This window comes from Nuphar pumila, chromosome 16 (genome assembly GCF_984573655.1).
Source record: "Nuphar pumila chromosome 16, dmNupPumi1.hap1.1, whole genome shotgun sequence".
Taxonomy (NCBI): domain Eukaryota; kingdom Viridiplantae; phylum Streptophyta; class Magnoliopsida; order Nymphaeales; family Nymphaeaceae; genus Nuphar; species Nuphar pumila.
Window position 1 is genome coordinate 73,904,764 of NC_143264.1, and position 22,707 is coordinate 73,927,470.

The 22,707-nt window shown below is 35.6% G+C and overlaps 1 protein-coding gene across 1 annotated transcript in view; it reads left to right on the forward strand.

Annotated features, from left to right (window-relative positions):
• The window catches only part of NHL8 (NDR1/HIN1-like 8), an 87,279-nt gene that overhangs the window by 42,364 nt on the left and 22,208 nt on the right, over positions 1 to 22,707 (forward strand). The window contains exons 4-6 of the mRNA XM_089992169.1: positions 3,518 to 3,903; positions 4,330 to 4,556; positions 4,648 to 4,795. Of these exons, the coding sequence (XP_089848295.1) occupies positions 3,518 to 3,903; positions 4,330 to 4,556; positions 4,648 to 4,795 (761 nt within the window). The remainder of the gene's footprint in view (positions 1 to 3,517; positions 3,904 to 4,329; positions 4,557 to 4,647; positions 4,796 to 22,707) is intronic.

Here is a 22,707-nt window from a genome sequence, read left to right on the forward strand (position 1 = left end):
GAAGATGATTTATTAGATAGATAGAGGCCAGGGTAGCTTCAACCCAAAATCTTTTTGGAATCTTTTGAGAAATAAGTCCTTGTAGTTTCAATAATATGTCTGTGTTTTTGTTCAGCTAAGCCATTTTGTTGAGGAGTTTTGGGATAAGACCTTTGATGAATGATCCTATTACTCTCTATACAACTTTTAAAATCATTTGAGAGAAATTCACCGCCTGAATCTATTCTGAAGATTTGTAACTTCCTATTGAATTGGGTTTCTATTATTACATGAAAATTCTTAAAAGTGGAAAAGACTTCATGCTTATGCTTTAGAAAGTATATCCAACTGTATCTCGAATAGTCATCAACATAAATAACATAATATAAAAAAACTCCCTTAGATACTATAGGTGCGGGTCTCCATACATCGGAATGCACAATTTCAAAAGGTTTAGTTGAAAACATAGATCTTGAACCAAAAGGTAAGCTTCTCATTTTTCCCAGAATATAATCATTACAACTGAAATTTTATTTACATAATGTTTTAGCAAAATGAATATGAGAAAAGTTGTCAATATTTGGATGCCCAAGGCGTTTATGCCAAACATTTATATCTTTATGTTGAGCAATGTTACAAAAAAAGGTTTTTGGAATTTGAAGAAACTCCATGAAATAGAGGTCACCCTTCCTAGAGCCTTCCCCAATCAACTTTTCGGACCGGTGATCCTGTATCCAACATTTATGTGATGAGAATTTTATATCACATCCATGATCCGAAAGTTGAGAGACGGAAAGCAAGTTCAAATTTAATTTTGGAATAAATCTAACTTTAGGAATAAAAAAAATCTTGTTTTTCAAAGTCTCCAATTCCTTTAATTTCAAGAGAAGCCCCATCCGGAGTATAAACAAAGGATGGTAAGAGGTTTTTAGAATAATTGGTCAGTGCCAAAGAATTTTACCTAGAGGAGAGGAGTCTCCTCTTGGAAGGTTGTCAAAATTGCCATCATTTTTTTCTATTTGGGACACACGGGTTTTATGTGCCCTGGTTCTTTACAAAAATGACACGATTTTACTGTAGTCTCTTCTTCCATAATGTCCGTTATTTTCTCTTCCTTCTTGATTCTTGTTGAAGTGAGGAGGTTTATAAGATTTGACATTGCTCCCTGGTCTAGATACAACGTAAGCTCCCTCATCCTAGTTTTAGAGGGGACGACCAACACATTTTGATTGGTTTTATTCATTCCCAATCTAGTTCCTTTTCCACTTAATTTGGTAAGAACATCTTCTAAAGGTGGAGAGGAAAAAGAAGATAAAATAGAGGATCTAGATTGTTCAAACTCGGGTCTAAGCCCATTTAAGAAATTAAAAAAGTGATCCTCTTCAAGTTGTTTTTGCCTCAATTTGATTGCCTCTCCACTCTATTTAGGTTTAAGGAGAGCAAGTTCATCTCAAATAGCCGATAATTCGGCAAAATATTCTCTAACCGGCATCTCTACTTGATGAAGAGTTAAGGCCTTCTTTTGAAGGTAATATTTATGGGACAAGTCTCTTGACGTATACATTCGTTCAAGATACTCTCATACTTGATATGCTTTCTTGAATTTCAATATATTGGCATTAATCTTTGTCTCCACCGAAGAGAAAAACCACAAAAGGATTTTGTAGTTTTTCATCTCCCACTCTTCGTGTTTTTATTGTATTCCTCAAAAGCTTTTTCTCTTTCTTTTCCGTCAAGGACCTTAATCTCCCCCTTCTCAAATATAGTGATTTTAGGTTCGGGATCGGGAATAGTTCCTTCAACATATCCCCAAAGACCCTTACCTTTGATATGGGCCTCCATATTCTCGGCCCATATATGATAATTAGATCCATTTAATTTGAAGCCCAGAGAAAAGTGAGAGTCCTTTTCGCCCATTAGAGAGAAGAAAAAAGAGAAGAGTTGTGTGCCACAAGGAGATATAAGGTCCTACTCGATGTAGGATGCTTCTAAAATATTGAATGAAGAAACTAGTCTTTATCCCGATCACCAAAAGTTGATGACACACTTTTTGAGGCACCCAATAAAGAGAACAAAATACATAATCTTCTTTTCTTCCAACCTCGCTCTGATACCATGTAAAAATATCTTCAAAGATGTGCACTACTAGCGCAAGATCCACAAAGGGATACGTGTACAAAGACACATCAAGAACACTTGAATAAAAAGTACACAAAGGTACAAAGAGAACACTTGGAATGCAAAAGATTGAATCTATTAAGCAAAGGTGAGCACAAAGGCTCCCAAAAGAATGAGTTACAGTGGAGGGGATACACCTCTATTTATAATACAAGAGGAGACCAAAAGAAGGGCCTCCTACTAGACATTGGAGCCCCTCCAATGGTTAGAAATCTAACCGTTGGAGGGGGGTCCAACGTCTCCCCCTCCTTTGACTTTTAGTCAAAAAAGTAGAAAGAAAAAAAGAAAAGAAAAAAGGGAGAAAGAAAAGAGAAAAAGAAAAAGGAAAAGACGAAAAGTTACATGCACATTCACAAGTGTGAATATGTGTAAAATAGGAAATGACAAAAATGCCCCTGGGGCTATATATATATATATATATATATATATATATATATGAGTTGATACAATTTAACAGTTTCACCCCTATTTATATATACAAAGAAGATCTCCAAGAAAAACATTGGGAGAGGAGCCATTGGACTCTCTCTCCAATGTCTCTCTTAGCTGAAAAGAATCTAAAAAGTAAAAAGAAGACAAAAAGGAAACTAACCTAGTTACTATTTGCTAGTTAGATACTAACCTAACATATATATGTATATATAAAAATATGTATATGTACACATACTTTGTATGTACTTTACATTTTTAACATCAAGGGGGTAACAGAAAACATAAAATCCTCTTTGCAAAAGCAAAAAAAAAGAGATAAATCCTGAAAACCGAAAAGAGGATATCATACCTTTGTTTTCCGTTGTTTTGGAGGTTGTAGCTGCTCCCCAACCCTATTTGTGGACGTTACGTTTAAGCCAAAGAGAAGGGGTTAGCAATGGAGGGAATTGTTAGGGTTAGGTAGAGAAGATTCAATGGGTTATTAAGGAGCTGTTAGTTTAGGTAGGATGGTTTCAATTGGGCGGGGGGGGGGGGGGGGGGGAGGGTGAGGAAGAAGATGGGGTTGTTGCAGAGGAAGGGTTAGAGGGAAGCAAGGCAGGGTGTCAGGCAGGGCGTCTATTCATGGATTCCGTAAAACCTACCTCCTATGGTGGGTGTTGAATCCATGCATTGGGGAGGGTTTTGGTGCTGCCAATACCCATGTTTTGATAAAACATGGTTCCCAAATGACGAAGTGCATTGCATTGGTGATTCCGCAAACCAGCGCCCATGCACTCCGACATTGTGTTCCCAAACACAGCCTAATATGTACCATGTGTTACTTCTCAGCTTTATTATGTTGGAAAATATCATCATTATTGATCTGTTCTAGCATCTAGAAAAGTGATTATTATATTAACATGTTATGTATTTGTTCTGATCCTGTCAGGAGTGGAGTTTGTTCGATTACCATGTCAACATTTTTTCTGCTGGACATGCATGGAAACTTTATCCAAAATGCATGTAGAAGAAGGTACAGTAAACAAGTTGCATTGCCCTGATATGAAGTGTAAGGGTATTGTACCACCTGCATTACTGAAGTGTCTGCTAGGAGCTGAAGCATTTGAAAGATGGGAGTCATTGGTATTACAGAGAACATTGGACATGATGGGTGATTTAGTTTACTGCCCAAGGTGTGAAACGCGCTGTTTGGAGGATGAGGATCACCATGCTCAATGTACAAAGTGTTTCTTTAGTTTTTGCAGTCTCTGCAGGGAACGTCGTCATGTAGGAATGACGTGCATGACACCAGAAGAAAAACTCCGCATCTTGAAGGTGTGATTCCAGTGATTCTTATGCTTAAACTGTTAACTAAGCACAGTGATTCACGGAGTCAGTAAAGTCTGCAGGTCATGACTGAACTTAGGACAGTAGCGTGTCAGTCTATTTGGTCCAACAATGGGAACTTGGGACTCCTAGCTTGGATTTCCATGTCCATAAAAGTTTGCTTGTACAGTTGGATTTTTATGTGCTTCATTATTTCAGCCAAAATTTAATTTTATTTTGAATTGAATCTATGGCTTCTTTAGATAGAAGTAGATGTTTTTTTATGGCTTTCCTGATTATGTATGTTCCTTTTTTTTTCCTGCTATGTTTCCTTAAATATTACTTCTAAAACCATGCCAATCATTTCATAAAAACTTGATTTTTTGTGGCAAGGCCAGCTCCCTGAATTTCATAATACCTTCATTACTTCTGCAGGAGCGTCAAAATTCAGGTCAGCTGATGGCTGATCAGAGACGCAAGGAACTTGATCTTATGAATGAGATTCTTAGTGTTAGAGAGATACTTCGTGATTCAAAACAGTGTCCCTCATGCAAGATGGCAATCTCAAAAATTGAAGGTTGCAACAAGATGGTGTGCCAGAACTGTGAGCAGTACTTTTGCTATAAGTGCAACAAGGCAATTGATGGTTATGATCATTTCAGGTATACTTGTGATATCTAACCTACATAGGTTCTATTTTATTTAATTTTGTTACTAAACATAGAATCTAAGTCAACCTTATTATTATTGAAGGGAAGGAAGTTGTATGCTTTTCTCCGAGCAAGAAATTCAGAACTGGGAGCGACAGATGAATGACCGTCAAGTCATAGGCCAGGTTCGGGCTCAAATGAACCCGAACACTGCTCATCCTTGCCCTTTATGTGGTCAACTGAATATAAAGGTGAGTGCTCTGATAAGGAATGCAACTTTACATCTTTGAAAAGATATCCAGGACTCATGGCAACCCCATGATTTCAAATACTTGTCCCCCTCTCTTGTGTGCATGTGTGTGTGTGTTAAAGAAGCAGAAGGGGGGGCGGGGGTTACAATCTACTGCACTATGATTTAAAACACTATGCTCTTTGTACCATGATTTATATGTGTACATGGAGAGGTAAGCAAGAAGTTAATAGGAAGCTTTAAGAAGAATTCTATAATTCCATAACATCTTTGGAAATTATAGAAAATATATTACCATTTAAGATTTACTCTCGAGTATAATTAAAATAGACCAAACATGGTAGTGTTAGTATGGGAATCACAATCCATTAATTATGTAGAAGTATTGTTTCTTGGAAACATCAATTTTTATGTTAAATTTTGATGTTGTCGGAAGTGCACTTCCCATGACAAGGGAACTGAGTTTCAGATGCCCTCAGTTTGTATCTTCCGAAGCAGCTTCCCAGTATAAGTAGAAGCTTCCAGTAACCATGGATGATACACTCTCGTGACAACCTGCTAGTTTTCGGCCAATTTAACACTACGATAGTGCTGTTTCGATGGATTTTGTTTAGACAAACAGGGTCTGAAAATCAATCCAGATATAGGTATGAATAATATTTATATGGATGGGTATGCTACCATTGGTTTCCAGTTGCAAAAAGGCCAGATATTTTCAAAGGGATTGAAGCCCTTCAAGATGGTGGGAACTCCACTATTCTCAACGTCATTATAGATTAGGAAACGAGATGACCTGTTCATGGTTCAGCTCATAAAGAAATCGTTGGCAAGCAGAACCATAGTCACAAATATTAGTATCGGCTATATCTCGGTGAGGCTATTTCTCGCTATATTATAGGTTTGGTGATAAATCTTGGGAAAATCTTGAGGCTTAAAAAATAAAAAAATAAGTAGGAAAATGTCATGTTTAGACAAAAAATACATAAATAATTAAAGAAATAAATAAAAAATGTAAAAAAAAGATGAAAACATATTTAAAATGTAAAAAATAAATAAAAACAGTAAAACTAATTGATAACATCACAAGCATATCACAATATTATCAAATTGATGATATTTTCAAAATATCATGATATTTTACCTATATTATCGTTTGTTAAATTTACAATGATAATATTGTGATATTTTAAAAATATTGCCAATATTTGTGACTATGAGTGGAACACAAACAAAAGGCATCATGTTCGGCTTGGTTTGAGTATGCTCATTAAGTAGTAGTAGATATATTCTAAATATATTTTACATCATATAATATAGTGTAAAATAAATAGTCAAAGTGTTTGGCTTGCAAACATTTAGGCCTGTTTGGATCTATTTTTATTTATTGTTTACATATATAAATTTAAGTACATGTTATAATGAAGAATCTTGCATTTATTTTTAAGAAAATGAATGCTTGGATCACCAACTATTTAAATTATAGAAGAAGAAAAGAAGATTAGTGAGAAATTGGGACGACGGTGACAGTAGATGGTGGTGGTGGTGGTGACAGTAATGGTAATGGTGGTGATGGTGGTGGTGGTGGTGGCAATGGTGATTGTGATGGTGATGATGGTGGTGGTGGTAATGGTGGCGGCGGTGGTGGTGGTGATGCTAGTAACAGTGGTGATGGATAGTGTGTAATGAAAAGAGGCGGAAGCACCAATAGAGCAAAAGCACTCTTTAAGAGTGACCACAAGAGCCAAGAACGCAAACACTAAAGGTGTACACACAAAACTCACAAAAGTAGAAAATGACTTAAAGTCATAAGTTGAATATTATTGAAGAAAGAAAGAGAAGGGTGAAAACCCCATGCCATTACAAGTGAGAGCCTCCTCTATTTATAGAGGAGGAGGGCTAAAAAGGAGACCATAAAGGGGGGCTCCCTTCTAGTCGTTGGGAGCCCCAACGGTCATAAATATGATCGTTGGGGCCCCAACGACTAGATGGGTGAGGCCCCCTATGGTCCTACAAAAAGAAGAAAAAGAAATAAAAAAAGGAAAAGGAAAAAAGGAAAAAGAAAGAAAAAGGAAAAAATACATGGTAAATTACCAAAACACCCCTATCGGGTTTTTGGTTGTACAGAAAAAGGAAAATAAATTATGTATATATACATATATGTATATATATACTTATATATATACGAATGTGTGTATATATATATATTAATATATACATAATTTAACACGCCCCCTCAAACTTTACGGGGAGAAGACCGAAAGTTTGCTAAGAAGAAACATAAATCGTGGAGTTGGGAGCGCCTTGGTGAAGAAGTCAGCCAGTTGATATTCTGAAGTAACATATGGTAATGTGATAGTTCCTTTGAGATATTCGTCTCGAACATAATGACAATCCATTTCGATATGCTTGGTCCGCTCATGAAAAGTATGATTGCTTGCAATGTATATCGCACTTTTGTTATCACAGCAGAGCTTGGTGGGAGTGGAAATGAGGACGCCCATGTCACCAAGGAGACTTCTGAGCCATACGATTTCCATAGTTGTCATTGTCATGACATGATATTCAGCTTCAGTGGATGATAGTGATATCTTCTGCTGCTTCTTGCATCTCCACGAAATGAGAGATTCACCTCAAAAAATGCAAAGACCCGTAATTGAGATACGATCATTGGGATTTCCTCCCAAGTCAGCATCAGTAAAAGCAGTTAATTCAAGAGATGAGGAAGAGGATAAGAAGAGTCCCTTGGAGATGGTATTTTTGATGTATCGCACAATTCTCATTACGGCTGCCATATGAACCGAAGTAGGTGCATGCTGAAACTGGCTTGCTGCATGAACCACATGAGCTATATCTGGACGTGTGATGGATAGATAGGTGAGGGATCCAATTAATTGACGGAAGGGGGTTGGATCCTCAAGAAGAACACCATCTTCAAGTCTTAGTTTTGCATTGATAACTTCGGGAGTCTCAACTTTCTTTTCATCAGATATTCCTGATTTGGTACAAATTTCTGCAGCTAATTTCATTTGAGATAGGATGTATCCTCGCGCGGAATAAGCCACTTCAATTCCTAAAAAATATCTCAAGTATCCAAGATCAGACATATCAAAAGTTTCTTTTAACATAGACTTTACATCATTTACCCCCTTTTTGTCATTCCCAGTGATGATCATATCATCAACATATAGCAGAAGCATAACAATGGAGTCACCTGTTTTCTTAACAAAAAGAGCAGTGTCAGTATAGTAATAAGAAAATCCTAAATTGATTAATACATTACTAAACTTATCATACCAAGCTTTAGGAGCTTGCTTAAGTCCATATAAGGCCTTTTTTAATTTTAAAATTTTTTCATTTAAATTCATACCTAGAGGAGGTTCCATATAAACTTCTTCATTTAAATTTTCATTCAAAAAGGCATTTTTGACATCAAGTTGAAAAATTGGACATTTTTTAACAGAGGCTATAGCAATAAGAGCTCGAACACTAGTCATTCGAGCAACTGGGGCAAAAGTTTCATCATAATCTACCCCATACTCTTGGGCATATCCTTTGGCTACTAACCTAGCCTTATATCTTTCTAATGAACCATCACTCTTAGTTTTTACTTTAAAAACCCATTTACATCCAATGGTTTTCTTGCCATTGGGAGGATCAATGATTTCCCAAGTTTGTGCCTTTTTAAGAGCATTAAGTTCTAGTTCCATAGCTTCATTCCAATGAGCATATTGTTTAGCATCATTGTAATGAGATGGTTCGTGAAAGGAGTGAAGAGCAAGTAGACATGCTTGAAAGTTTGGAGAAAAAGAATCATAAGAAACAAATCTATTTGGTACTTTGGAAATACGATTTGATCTTCTTTGAGAGGTTTCTTCGATCGACTCACTTTGAGAGAATTTTTCAAGGGCACAAGATGGATTTCTTTCATTCCTTCTAGAGTAGACTTGTATTTGTCTTGAAACATTTTCTTCTAAATTTTGATCATCATTTGGATGTTCAAAATGATCTTCAATGAGAGGTTCACTAGGATCAATATGATCATCTATGATGTTTTCTTGAGGCAACAAGTCAAATAAAAAGGAATAGTCAATATTTTCATTTGGTTGGTGCGAAAAACTATTTTCTTCTTCTAGGAATGTGACATCTTTTGAGATATAGAGTTTGTTTTTTAGTATGTCAAAACATCGATAACCTTTTTGTTTTTCGCCATATCCTAAGAAAATACATTCAATAGCCCTAGGAGAAAGTTTATCATTTTTGTGAGTTAGAACAAAGCATTTACATCAAAAAATTCTTAGTTTTTATAATCGGGAGACATATTGTAAAGTTTTTTAAATGGAGAAAGATTTTTCAAAGAAGATGAAGGGGTTCTATTGATAAGGTATGTTGAGGTTAGAACCGCTTCGGCTCAAAAGGATTTTGGAATATTTTTTGAAATTAATAACGTTCTTGTGGTTTCTATTATGTGTCTATGTTTTCTTTCCGCAAGACCATTTTGTTGCGAAGTGTTGGGACAAGAACGTTGATGACAAATTCCATTTTCTTTTAAATAACTTTGAAAATCATTGGACATATATTCGCCTCCTGAATCGGACCTAAGAATAGATAGGTACCCAAAAATTGATTTTTAACCATCGCATGGAATTCTTTAAAGAAGGAGAAAACTTCGGATTTGCGACTTAGGAAGTAAATCTATGTAAATCGAGTGAAGTCATCAATAAGGACCACATAGTACGAAAATCCTCCTTTAGACAAAATAGGGGAAGGTCCCCACACATCGGAATGAACAAGTTCAAAAGGTCGAGTGGTGAAGTAACTTCTTTGAGGAAATGGAGTAGCTTTAGATTTCCCAAAAATGCAATCTTTACAAGTCATGTGATTGTCTTTACAAGTATTGTTCAAAAAAGGAAAAAGAGACATTATTACAAAATTTGGATGACCAAGTCTCTCATGCCAAATTCCAATACTTCTGTCTTTTACAAGATTGCAAGATGACTTAGATGGAAGAGTCAAAAAATCCATAAAATAGAGATCACCCCTTCTATGGCCTTGCCCAATCAGCTTCCCTGACTGGAGATCCTGCACGGTGCAATCTTTAGGTGAGAAAGAGACTTGGCATCCATGATCGGTGATTTGGGAAACGGAAAAAAGATTTAGATTAATTTTTGGAACGATTCTTACTTTAGGAACGAAAAAGTTTTGAGAATTTTTAAAATCAAGTGTTCCAATACTTTCAATTTTCAAAGATGTTCCATCGGCCGTTGAAACATAAGAGGATATGGGTTCGGAAAAAACATTTGAAAGAGAGTTTTTATGAGATGTCATATGAAAAGAAGCACGGGAGTCTAGTATCCACATACCTGGAGCTGATGAAGAATAGGCGATGGCGGCTCCGGATGTTGAAGAAGAAGTCTTGAGAAGATGTTGGAGAACTTCGGAGATATGATTAAGAGTTTCTTTGATATCTCCCTCTTTGGCACTTTCTTCTTCCTTCTTTGGAGAATTTTCTCCAACCGCGGCTACTTTTCTTTTAAGTTTGGGACAAACCGGTCTAATGTGTCCCGGTTCATTACAATAATGACATATCACTCCCTTTCTAGGCCCATTATTTTTGTTAAAGTGAGGAGGTCTATATGCTTTTACATTTGATCCGGGCCTAGTAACGGCAAAACTTCATCACTCTTAACGCTTAGGCCAAGTTGAGTTTCTTCTTGGCATATTTCGGCAAGGGCGTCTTCAATGGGTAAGGCTTTGCTTCTATGGAGAAGGGATGCCCTAACTTGTTCAAATTCTGGTCGAAGACCATGAAGAAATTGGAAAAAGTGCTCTTTTTCAATTTGTTCCCTTCTTAACTCAATATCTTCCGGAGCCACCCACTTAGGCTCAAGAAGAGCAAGTTCATCCCAAAGAGGGGTTAGAGAGCTAAAGTAGTGCCGGACACTCATATCCATTTGTTTGGTGGAACGGATTTTTTTTTGACAAAAAAATTGTCGAGCAAGATCCTTTTGGGTATACATACCCTTAAGGAAAAACCATGCCTCATTGGCCCTTCTAAATTTGGCAATATTAGCACAAATTTTAAGGTCTACATTGTTCATAAACCATGCCAAAATTTTGGCATGGTTATTCTCTCAATCCTCAACTTTGGATTGATGGTCATTGATAGCTTTGATGCGCTCATCACCATCTAAAGCTTTTTCAACCTCATTTTCGATTTTAGTGAGAACAAGAGAGGGTTCGAGAGTAGTTCCCATAACAAAACCCCAAAGTTTCTTACCTCTTAGATGATTTTTCATAGCGGAGGCCCACATAAGATGGTTGGACCCATTGAGCTTAAAAGAAAGCTCAACTTTAGAATCGCGTTCCATCGGCACCAAATATTCTTCCTTTCTTCAAAAGCTTGAGAGGCACACGTCCCAAGATAACAAAGAGAAGTCCAATCACCAACCGAGCTCTGATACCATGTAATGAAAAGCGGCGGAAGCACCAATAGAGCAAAAACACTCTTTAAGAGTGACCACAAGAGCCAAGAACACAAACACTAAAGGTGTACACACAAAACTCACAAAAGTAGAAAATGACTTAAAGTCATAAGTTGAATATTATTGAAGAAAGAAAGAGAAGGGTGAAAACCCCATGCCATTACAAGTGAGAGCCTCCTCTATTTATAGAGGAGGAGGGCTAAAAAGGAGACCATAAAGGGGGGCTCCCTTCTAGTCGTTGGGAGCCCCAATGGTCATAAATATGATCGTTGGGGCCCCAACGACTAGATGGGTGGGCCCCCCTACGGTCCTACAAAAAGAAGAAGAAGAAATAAAAAAAGGAAAAGGAAAAAAGGAAAAAGAAAGAAAAAGGAAAAATACAAAAAGGAAAAAATACATGGTAAATTACCAAAACACCCCTATCGGGTTTTTGGTTGTACAGAAAAAGAAAAATAAATTATGTATATATACATATATGTATATATATACTTATATATATACGAATGTATATATATATATATATATATATATATATATTAATATATACATAATTTAACATAGTGGTGGTGGTGATTTTAATGATGGTAATGGTGGTGGTGATTGCAATGGTGATGGTGGTGGAGAAGTGGTGGTAGTGACGATGGTGATGGTGGTGGTAGAATGGAAGAAAACAAATTGTAAAAAGAAAAAAAGTAGGTCTTCCTCTGTAAAAAGTCATTAAAAAATAACAATAAAAGATCCAAACACCAAAACTTGCTATATAGAATAGGTATAAATGGCAAAGAAGAATTTAAAAAAGGATCCAAAAAGAGGGTTAGAGTATAAATCTTATTGCTTCTAAGCTTCTAGCTTTGAAAAAATGTATTATTTTTGTAAATGAGTCAGCTTAAGCCTAGCTCAAATAGGTCTATTATTCAAATCCTATTCCTGTCAACTTTGAAATAATGCATTTTTTTTAATGAGCTAGCTGGAACTCAGTTTGTTTAGCTTGAGCTTGGCTTGGGTTACCAAAAAAATTTGTGGATCCTGAACACCTCATGTTTGATTCATTTGGCTTGTTTACCAACCCTAATCACCATTGTTGGAAACCATTGAAATTTCTAAAAACAAGAAATGATAAAGCAAAACAAGATATTGGAATTTTTTTAAATGATAATTTTAAGGAAATACACACAAGATTTGATAAGTGTCAATGTGGTTTTTGTACACTTGGCTTGAGAGCTATGTCACAGGGACTCGCCCAAGAGCTTGCTGCACCTGCATCGACACGATGCGGGTCCGGGTGCGGCACCTGTTGTGGAAAAACTCATGTTTTTACGCACTAGGTGCTGTCAATAAACCCTGGGTGTGGTCAACCCGCAGCTAGGGTTATGTGTCCAAAATGGACTTGGTTAACATTGACCGAGTTGAGTCCATTTTGGTCCACCTTTTTAAAAAATATGTGTGGGAGGGGGGGTGTTAGAGCACAACTCTTCCCCTCCCCTCCCCATTGAACGCTCCTCATCCTTGCCCTCCCCAACTCTCCCTCTCCTCTTTCGATGGTGGCAATGACGGCGACGGTCTCCCCCTCCTCTCTTCTTCTTCCTCCTTCTCCTCCTTATTTCTTCTTCCTTCTCCTCCTCCTCCTCCCTCCACCGCCTCCTCTTCTCTTTCTTCTCCTCCTCTCTTTTTCCTTCCTCCACCTCCCCTCGTTTGCGCAAGGGCCCAACCCAGGCCTGCTGGGTTCGTCTCTAGTGAACCTAGTCTTGGGTTCAGTAGAATATAACCCAAGCTTGGGTTTGGTTCTAAGTTCGACCAGTTTTTTTATAAATTTTATTTTAATAAAAAATTGATTTTTTGGTTTTTAAGATTAAAATGGTGAATTTATGCATGATGAATGGTAGATTGTTAATTTGATTTATTGCATGATGAATTAATGATATGATAATTGTTTTTATTTCATTAGTGTTAACTTGAAACTATTAAAAATTATATATATACCCTCCCCGCACCCCCACTCCCAAGTTTTTTTAAGTATTGCACCCGCACCTACGTGACATAGCTTGAGAGGGGGACGGGGAGCTCAAGTTGTCCTGAAATGAATGGACATCTTGAGTTTGAAACCCTAGGGGTGTGTCCTATGGCAAGTCGTAACATAAGGGAAAGCTTTCCCAATGGGCAAGAGGGAGGACCTGTAAGCACTAAAAGAAAAGGATAGGGATATGCGGCAGCATAGAAACCATGGGACCTAGGAGAAAGACGATGGACGTGACACAGAACGTAGTAGGTTGGACCTGTGAAAATCCCTATAAAAAGAGATTTTGTGTATAAACACAATGCTAGAAGCGCGAAGTGCACAAAGGAGAACTCTCACAAGTGCACAAAGGCACATATACAAATGCATAAGAGCATAAAAAAAATATCAACTTCAATATATTGGGTCCCAAGAGAAGCTTACAAAAGCATGAAAAAAACTAGAAGGGGAGCACCCCTATATATACATGTCGGAGGAGTGGGGGGGCTCCAACATATACGTTTGAGCCCCTCTAACGGTTATAAATATAACCGTTGGAGGGGGCTCCAACGTATGTGTTGAGCCCCCCCCCCCCCCCCCCCTATGTCACAGGGATTCGGCCAGACAGGTGCCGCACCCGTATCGACGTGGGTGCGGCACCTGGTGCGGTTAACCCGACCCTGGGTGCGGTCAACGCACCCAGGGTCATTTTGCTCCATTTTTGGACCCGCAGACCCCCCCTTTTATATATATTTTTTAATTTTTTTTTTGCCGCACCCCTGTACCCAAGTTTTTTGAAAGTGTCGCACCCTCGCACCCGCACCCATGTGACATAGCCCCCCCCCCCCCCCATATTATAAAAGACAAAAAAAGAAAAAAGAAAAACTAAAAGAAATAAAAATATGAAAAAATATAGTCATATTCTCAAATGAGAATATGCGCAAAATGAGAAATGACCGAAATACCCTTTATCGAGTTTTGAAAAATATATTCTTATATATATATATATATATATATATATATATATAACAAGAACATTGCATTTTAACACCCCCCCTCAAACTTAGGGTGACATAACTGAAAGTTTGCCAAGAAGGAAGTGAAATCTTGGAGAGCACAATGCTTTGGTGAAAAAGTCTGTCAGTTGGTATTCTGATGTAACATATGGGAGGTCTATGATTCTTCTTAAGTATTCTTTACGAACATAGTGGCAGTCCATCTCAGTATGCTTTGTGCGCTCATGAAATGTGTGATTTTTGGCAATGTAAATTGCACTTTTATTATCACAATATAGTTTTGTTGGCCCTTGAACTTGAATATTCATATCTTCCAGCAAGCTGCGAATCCAAACAATCTTCATGGTAGTAGATGTCATGGTTCTGTATTCGGCTTCAGTGGATGAAAGTGAGACATTTTGTTGTTTCTTGCATCTCCAAAAAATTAAAGATTCTCCTAAAAAAATGCAGAAACCAGTGGTGGAGTGACAGTTATTCGGGTCACCTCCCCGATCAGAGTCAGTATAAGCAATTAAATTTAATTCAGAAGAAGAAGATAGAAATAACCCCTTGTTTACTGTACCCTTTATATATCTGATGATATGGAGAATGATGCTCATATGAACTGTAGTAGGTGTATGTTGAAATTGACTGGCAACATGTACTGCATGAGAAATATCAGGCCTCGTAATGCTGAGATATGTTAAAGATCTAACCAGTTGCCGGTAAGGTGTGAGATCTTTTAGGAGAATCCCATCATCAATCTTCATCTTTGAACCTACTATTTCAGGAGTTTCACAGACTTTGTCATCTGTGATTCCTGATCTATCAAGAATCTCACAAGCCAGTTTAGTTTGAGACAAAAACTAGCCTCTGTGAGAATAGGCAACCTCAATTCTCAAAAAATATGTCAGAAATCCCAAGTCTAACATTTCAAATTTTGAAGTCAAGATAGATTTAATACTCTTGATTTCTTTGATATCATCACATGTTATTAACATATCATCAACATATAACAGTAATATAACAATCCCTGCATCAGATTTCTTAACAAACAATAGCAATGTCTGTATAGCATGAAGAGAAACCATTTTCAATCATTGCATTGTTAAACCTATCGTGCCAAGCTTTGGGAGCTTGTTTCAAGCCATAAAGAGCTTTACGAAGACGCAAAACTTTATTTTTAAGAATTTTCATACCAGGTGGAGCATCAATGTAGACTTTTTCATTAAGATCACCATTTAAAAAGGCATTTTTTACATCTATTTGGTAAATATTCAATTTTCTAATGAAAGAAATGGTGATCAGACATCTGACAGTAATCATACGAGCTACTGAAGCAAATGTCTCTTTATAGTCAATCCCGTATTTTTGACTATACCCTTTAGCTACTACACGTGCTTTGTACCTCTCAAGAGATCCATCACTCTTGGTTTTGACTTTGAACACCCATTAACATCCTATAGTTTTCTTTTCACTGGAAACCGTTTGAAATTCCCAAGTGTTGACTTTCCTAAGCGCTTTGAGTTCACTCTCCATGGCTTCTCTCCATTCAATACACCCTTTGGCATCTTCAAAACATTTCGGTTCAAAATATGAGTGAATGGCACTTAAGCAAACCCGATATTTAGGAGAGAAAGAATCAAAGGATATGAATCTAGAGGGAGTTCTTCTAGTTCTTTCGGTTCTTCTAGGGTTTGAATCATGTGTGAAAATAGATTCGCTAGGTTCATTATATTGCTCAATAGCACTTTTAAAGGTGCGTCTATCTCTATGAGTATAGGTGATAGGGTCTCTAGTTATATGTTCTTCTTGAGAGGTAGTAGAGTTAGAGTTATATTTGATTTCAACCACTTCAGTGTCACTGTTATATATGTTAAATTGTAATGTTAAAATGTAATTCATAAGACAATGTATTTTATATATATATATATATAAAAGAAGATACATATACATATATATTTCATATATATGTAAATGTATCCATCTACTTATATACATAAAATCTATATTTCTTTCTTGTATTAGCTATAGGGGTATTTTAGTCATTTTTACATTTTATGCATATTCATGTTTTTTAATATGATTGTAATTCTTCCTTTTTTAATTTTTCTTATTTTTATAAATTTTTATTTTTATTTTTTATTCTTTTTTATGTAATATTTGTGTACACAGACAATAGCTGACTGTGTACAGTGTAAATAAGAGACGGCTCTTATTAGAGTTGTTGGGAATCAGCCCAACGTCTCTTTAAGACTTGGAAAGCCTTATAAATAAGGGCTATGTGAGCCCATTGTATTTCATTATTACAATAAGGAGTTTTGTCTCCTTAAGCTTATAAACATTGTGCATTTATTGCACTTCTTTTCTTTTTGGTGTAAAGCATTTGAATGCTATTGTGTGTCTTGAGTATTTGAAGTATAACTTGATTGTTTGCAAGGATTCTTTACATGGTATCAGAGCCGTTGGGAATTATTGAAAAAGGAAGGTGATTATTGAAGAAGATCGTGTGCTTCGAAAAGTGTGCACCTACCTTTCTCTTGATCCTCGGCGTGGAGACCACTTGCAATATATATCGAAAGAATCATACCACATCAAGTAAGCTCTAAAGACTTGCTTGTGGTAAGATCTTCTTCACTCTATATTCTTTCTCAAAATGGGGGAAAAAGACTTTCACTTCTCTCTTGGGTTCAAACTAACAAATTATCATATTTGGGCTAGTAATATGGAAGCACATATCAAGGGTAAAGGGCTTTGGAGATATGTCGTAAGCTCAATACCGGAACCAGAACCAATGATTACTTTGGTAGAAAGAGGAGAAATAAAGATTCTTGAAGGTGAAGAGAGAATCAAAGCGCTTGAAGACTATAGTAAGAAACATGAGAAATGGGAGATGAGAAATTTTAAAATCCTATCTTGGATTTTTTCATCCGTTGAAACAAGAATCAATACCAACATTATCAAATTCAAAAAAGCCTCTCAAGCATGACAATATCTTGAAAAAATGTACACTTCAAGAGACTTGTCCCATAGGTACTATCTTCAAAAAAGGGTCTTGACCCTTCAACAAGGCAAAATGACTATTAGAGAGTATTTCGCGGAGTTGTCTTCTATTTGGGATGAGCTTGCTATGCTTGAGCCCAAATGGAGTGGTGAAGTCATTGAGCTTAGGCATAAACAATTAGAAGAGAATCGCTTTTTCAACTTTCTAAATGGGCTTAGACCCGAACTTGAACAAATACGATCCTCTCTTCTATCCTCCTTTACTTCCCCTTCTCTTGAAGATGTAATTACTAAATTAAGTGAGGAAGTGACTCGTATGGGTATAAGCAAAAATAACTCAAGTGTTCTTGCTAAACCTTCCAACCAAGAAAAAGGTGAAGGTGTTAATGTTGTTACAAGACCGGAAAACAATTTAAGAACCTACAAACCTCTCCACTTCAAAAATCAAAATCAAGGAGCAAGGAAAAATAGTGGGCAAGGCAGAAAAAAAGAATATAGCAAAATTGTGTACCACTTTTGTAAAGAACCAGGGCACATCAAACCGATTTGTCCAAAATGAAAGAAGTTGCTAGCAATGACTACCATATCCCAAACCCAAAAGGAAGAAAGTTTATCTTCTTTCAATGGAGCTCTCTCTTTACATCAAATTGTAAAAGCGCTTCAACCTCTTCTCAAGGGGGCAATTTTCGAAGCCGCCATGTCAACTTTCTCTCCTCCTGGTAAGACTTCTTGGCTCTTAGATTCGGGTGCCTCCTATTATATGTCTCCAAGTATTTGTTCTTTTTCTGAATATTCAAAAAATTCCTCTCCATCTTTTGTTTTAACCGTGGATGGAACTTCTCTTGAAATCAAAAGAATTGGAAATTTTGAAAAACAAGATTTTTTTATCCTAAAAATTAGATTTATACCAAAATTGAACTTAAATTTGTTTTCGGTCTTTCAACTCTCGGACCATGGATGTGATATAAAATTCTCATCTGATAAATGTTGGATACAGGATCGCCAGTCCGAGAGGTTGATTGGGGAAGGCTCTAGGAAGGGAGATCTAAACTATGTCGACTTTCTTTAAATTCCAAAAAACCCTTTTTGTAATATTGTCTAACATAAAGATATTAATGTATGGCATAAAAGGCTTGGACATCCCAATATTATTAAAATATTTTATTTACCTTTTGTTAAAGGTCTTTGTAAAAGTGATTTCACTTGTAATGATTGTACTCTTGGAAAGATGAGAAGTTTATCTTTTGATCAAAGATCTATGTTTACAACAAGACCATTTGAAATTGTCCATTCGGACGTATAGGGACCGACACCTGTTTTATCAAAACGGGGGTTTTCGTATTATATGATTTTTGTTGACGATTACACTAGATATTATTGAATATTTTTTCTTAAGCACAAACATGAGGTATTTACGACATTCAAAACATATCATATGATCAAAAATCAATTTAATGGTGACTTGAAAATTCTTAGAACCGGCTCTGGAGGAGAATACCTATCAAATGAATTCAAAAGATATCTTGAGAGTTATGGTATTCTTCGTCAAAAATTTTGTCCGAAAACACCTCAAAAAAATGGATTAGCCAAAAAAAAACATAAATATATTATTGAAACTACTCAAAAACCATAACTATGTAGCCCTCTTCCTAATAGATTAACCCCGAAATAGCTGATCCAAATTATAAGAAATCCCATAGAAGCCACAATTGCTGAATTTGCACCTTGCAAACTTTTATTTGTTCTAGTATGTGAATAAATCGTGAATACGGTCCAAGTAATAAATGCCCAGGTTTCCTTGGGGTCCCAATTCCAATAAGATCCCTTTCTCATTTTGCAAAACATACCAAAAAAATTTTGGACTGAGGCAGCTCTTACATTTGTCTATCTCATAAATTAGCTTCCATCCAAAATTTAAATAAAATTTTGCCTTTTGAAATGTTGTACACAAAAGAACCTGATTATAATAGGTTAAGATTTTTTGGATGCAAATGTTTTGTTCTTACAAACAAGAATGACAAGCTTTCACTAAAAGCTATCACATGTGCTTTTCTTGGTTACTCCGAAACTCAAAAGGGGTTTCGATGTTACGATATTAAAAACGACAAATTATGTGTTGAGAAATGTGAGTTTTTTGAAAAATGTTAGTGGTTTTGAAAGATGTGAACCTCATGAAAAAAATGTGGATTATTCCTTTTTATTTGAGTATTTTTCTAGAAATGATGATGCTAGTGATGATGAGTTCCCACGTAATGACTCTAGTGATAATGAAGTTGAGGAAAATAACTCTTTATTACACCCACCTACCTATCAACATATTGATAAAGGAACATCTAGAGATCCTATCACATATTCCCATAGAGATAAAATAGTTTTAGAAGTGCAATAGAAAAATATAACGAATCTAGTGGAACTACCTCTTCAGATAAGAAAAATTCATGAAGAACTGAGAGAAATAGAAAAGTCTTTTCTAGGTTCATTTCTTATGATTCATTCACACTCTAAACATAGAGTTTGCCTTAGTGTCATTCACTCATATATAGAACCCAAAAACTTTGAAGGAGCCAAAAAAAGTATTGAATGGATAGAAGCTATGGATAATGAACTTAGAGCTCTCAGAAAAGCGAAGACCTGGGAATTTCAAGATCTTCCTAAGGGTAAAAAAATCATAGGATGTAGATAGGTGTTTAAGGTCAAAACCAAGAGTGATGGATCTCTTGAAAGATATAAAGCTCGTCTAGTAGCCAAAGGATATAGTCAAGAATACAAGATTGACTATGAAGAAACATTTGCTCATATTGCACAAATGGTTACTGTCAGATGCCTTATTACCATTGCTTCTATTAAAAAATAGAACATCTACCAAATGGATGTTAAAAATGCATTTTTAAATGACGATCTTAATGAAGAAGTGTATATGTATGCTCTTCCAGGAGTGAAGACTCCTAAAGGAAAAATACTTCTTCTCCAGAAAGCACTTTATGGACTAAAACAAGCCCCCAAGGCTTGGTATGACAAATTTAACTCTGTAATGTTGAAAAATGGTTTCTCTTCATGTTTTACTAACACTGCCTTATTTGTCAAAAAATCCAACACAGAAATAGTAATATTACTGATATATGTTGATGATATATTAATAACTGGAAGCGATTCTAAAAGAATTAAGAGCATAAAATCTATTTTAAAAGATAAATTTAAAATGTCTGACTTAGGATTTCTGACCTACTTTCTGGAAATTGAAGTTGTATACTCACATAGAGGTTATTTTTTATCTCAAACTAAACTTGCTTATGAAATTCTTGAACGGTCAGGTATTACAGATGATAAAATTTGTGACTCCTGCTATAGTAAAAACCAAAATGAAAATTGATGATGGAATTTTTCTCAAATATCTCACTCCCTACAGACAGCTTGTAGGCTCCTTGATGTATTTGAGTATTACTAGACTAGATATTTCACATGCAGTTCATACTGCCAGCCAATTTCAATATGCACCAACATCCATTCATATGAGTGCAATTATGCTGATCATGAGATACATAAAGGGATCGTTGAATAAGGGAGTATTTTTATCTTCCTCTACATTAAATTTAATAGCTTATACTGACTCTGATTGGGGAGATGATCCAAATAACCGTCACTCCATCACTGGCTTTTGTGTGTTTTTAGAAGACTCACTAATCTCATGGAGATGTAAGAAACAACAAAAAATATCGTTATCTTCTACCGAAGCTGAATACCGAGCCATGACAACTACTACCATGGAGATTGTATGGATTCATCAGCTACTAGAAGATATGGAGATTAATGTAGAAGGGCTCACCAAGCTATGCTGTGATAACAAAAGTGTAATTTATATTGCAAAAAACCACACATTTCATGAGCGGATTAACCACATCAAAAGGGACTGCCACTATGTCCGAGAAGCATATCTGAAAAGAGTCATAGATCTTCCATATGTAACTTCAGAATATCAGCTAGTAGATTTCTTCACCAAATCGTTGTGCTCTCCGCGATTCAACTTCTTTCTTGGCAAACTTTCAGTCATTATGCCCTAAGTTTGAGGGGGGGTGTTAAATTGTATTTTTAAAATGTAATTCATAAGATAATGTATTTTTTATATATATAAAAGAAGATACATATACATATATATTTTATATATAGGTACATGTATCCATCTACTTATATATATAAAAGATATATTTTTTTCTTGTATTAGTTGTAGGGGTATTTTAGTTATTTCTATATTTTACGCATATTCATGTTTTTTAATATGATTGTAATTCTTCTTTTTTTAATTTTTCTTATTTTTATAAATTTTTATTTTTATTTTTTATTCTTTTTTATGTAATATTTTTGTACACAGACAATAGCTGACTGTGTACAATGTACAACAGTCAGCCACCCACTGACTGTTGTACTGTTTGAAATAAGAGACGTTGGGCTATTCCCAACGACTCTTATTAGAGTTGTTGGGAATCAGCTTAACATCTCTTTAAGACTTAGACGGGGGGTGTTAAATTGTATTTTTAAAATGTAATTCATAAGATAATGTATTTTTTATATATATAAAAGAAGATACATATACATATATATTTTATATATAGGTACATGTATCCATCTACTTATATATATAAAAGATATATTTTTTTTCTTGTATTAGTTGTAGGGGTATTTTAGTTATTTCTATATTTTACGCATATTCATGTTTTTTAATATGATTGTAATTCTTCCTTTTTTAATTTTTCTTATTTTTATAAATTTTTATTTTTATTTTTTATTCTTTTTTATGTAATATTTGTGTACACAGACAATAGCTGACTGTGTACAATGTACAACAGAGAGCCACCCACTGACTGTTGTACTGTTTGAAATAAGAGACGTTGGGCTATTCCCAACGACTCTTATTAGAGTTGTTGGGAATCAGCTTAACATCTCTTTAAGACTTAGAAAGCCTTATAAATAAGGGTTATGTAAGCCCATTGTATCTCATTATTACAGTAAGGAGTTTTGTCTCCTTAAGCTTATAAACACTGTGCATTTATTGCACTTTTTTTTTTTTGGTGTAAAGCATTTGAATGTTATTGTGTGCTTTGAGTATTTGAAGTATCAAGTTACTTGAAAACTTGATTGTTTGCAAGGATTCTTCACAATATATTGATTCATCATCACTAGAGATATCATCATCTTTAGATAATAGATCAAAAAGAAAGGAATAGTTGGCATTTTCTAAATGAGATTCATTTTTTTCAAAACCACTATCATTTTTCAAAAATGTTACATTCCTTGAGACATATAACTTATCATTTTTAGTATCATAACATCAAAACCCTTTTTGAATTTCGGAATAGCCAAGAAAAATACAAGGAATGGCTTTTGGTGAGAGTTTATCATTTTTATCTATAAGGACAAAGCACCTACAACCAAAAACTCTTAATCT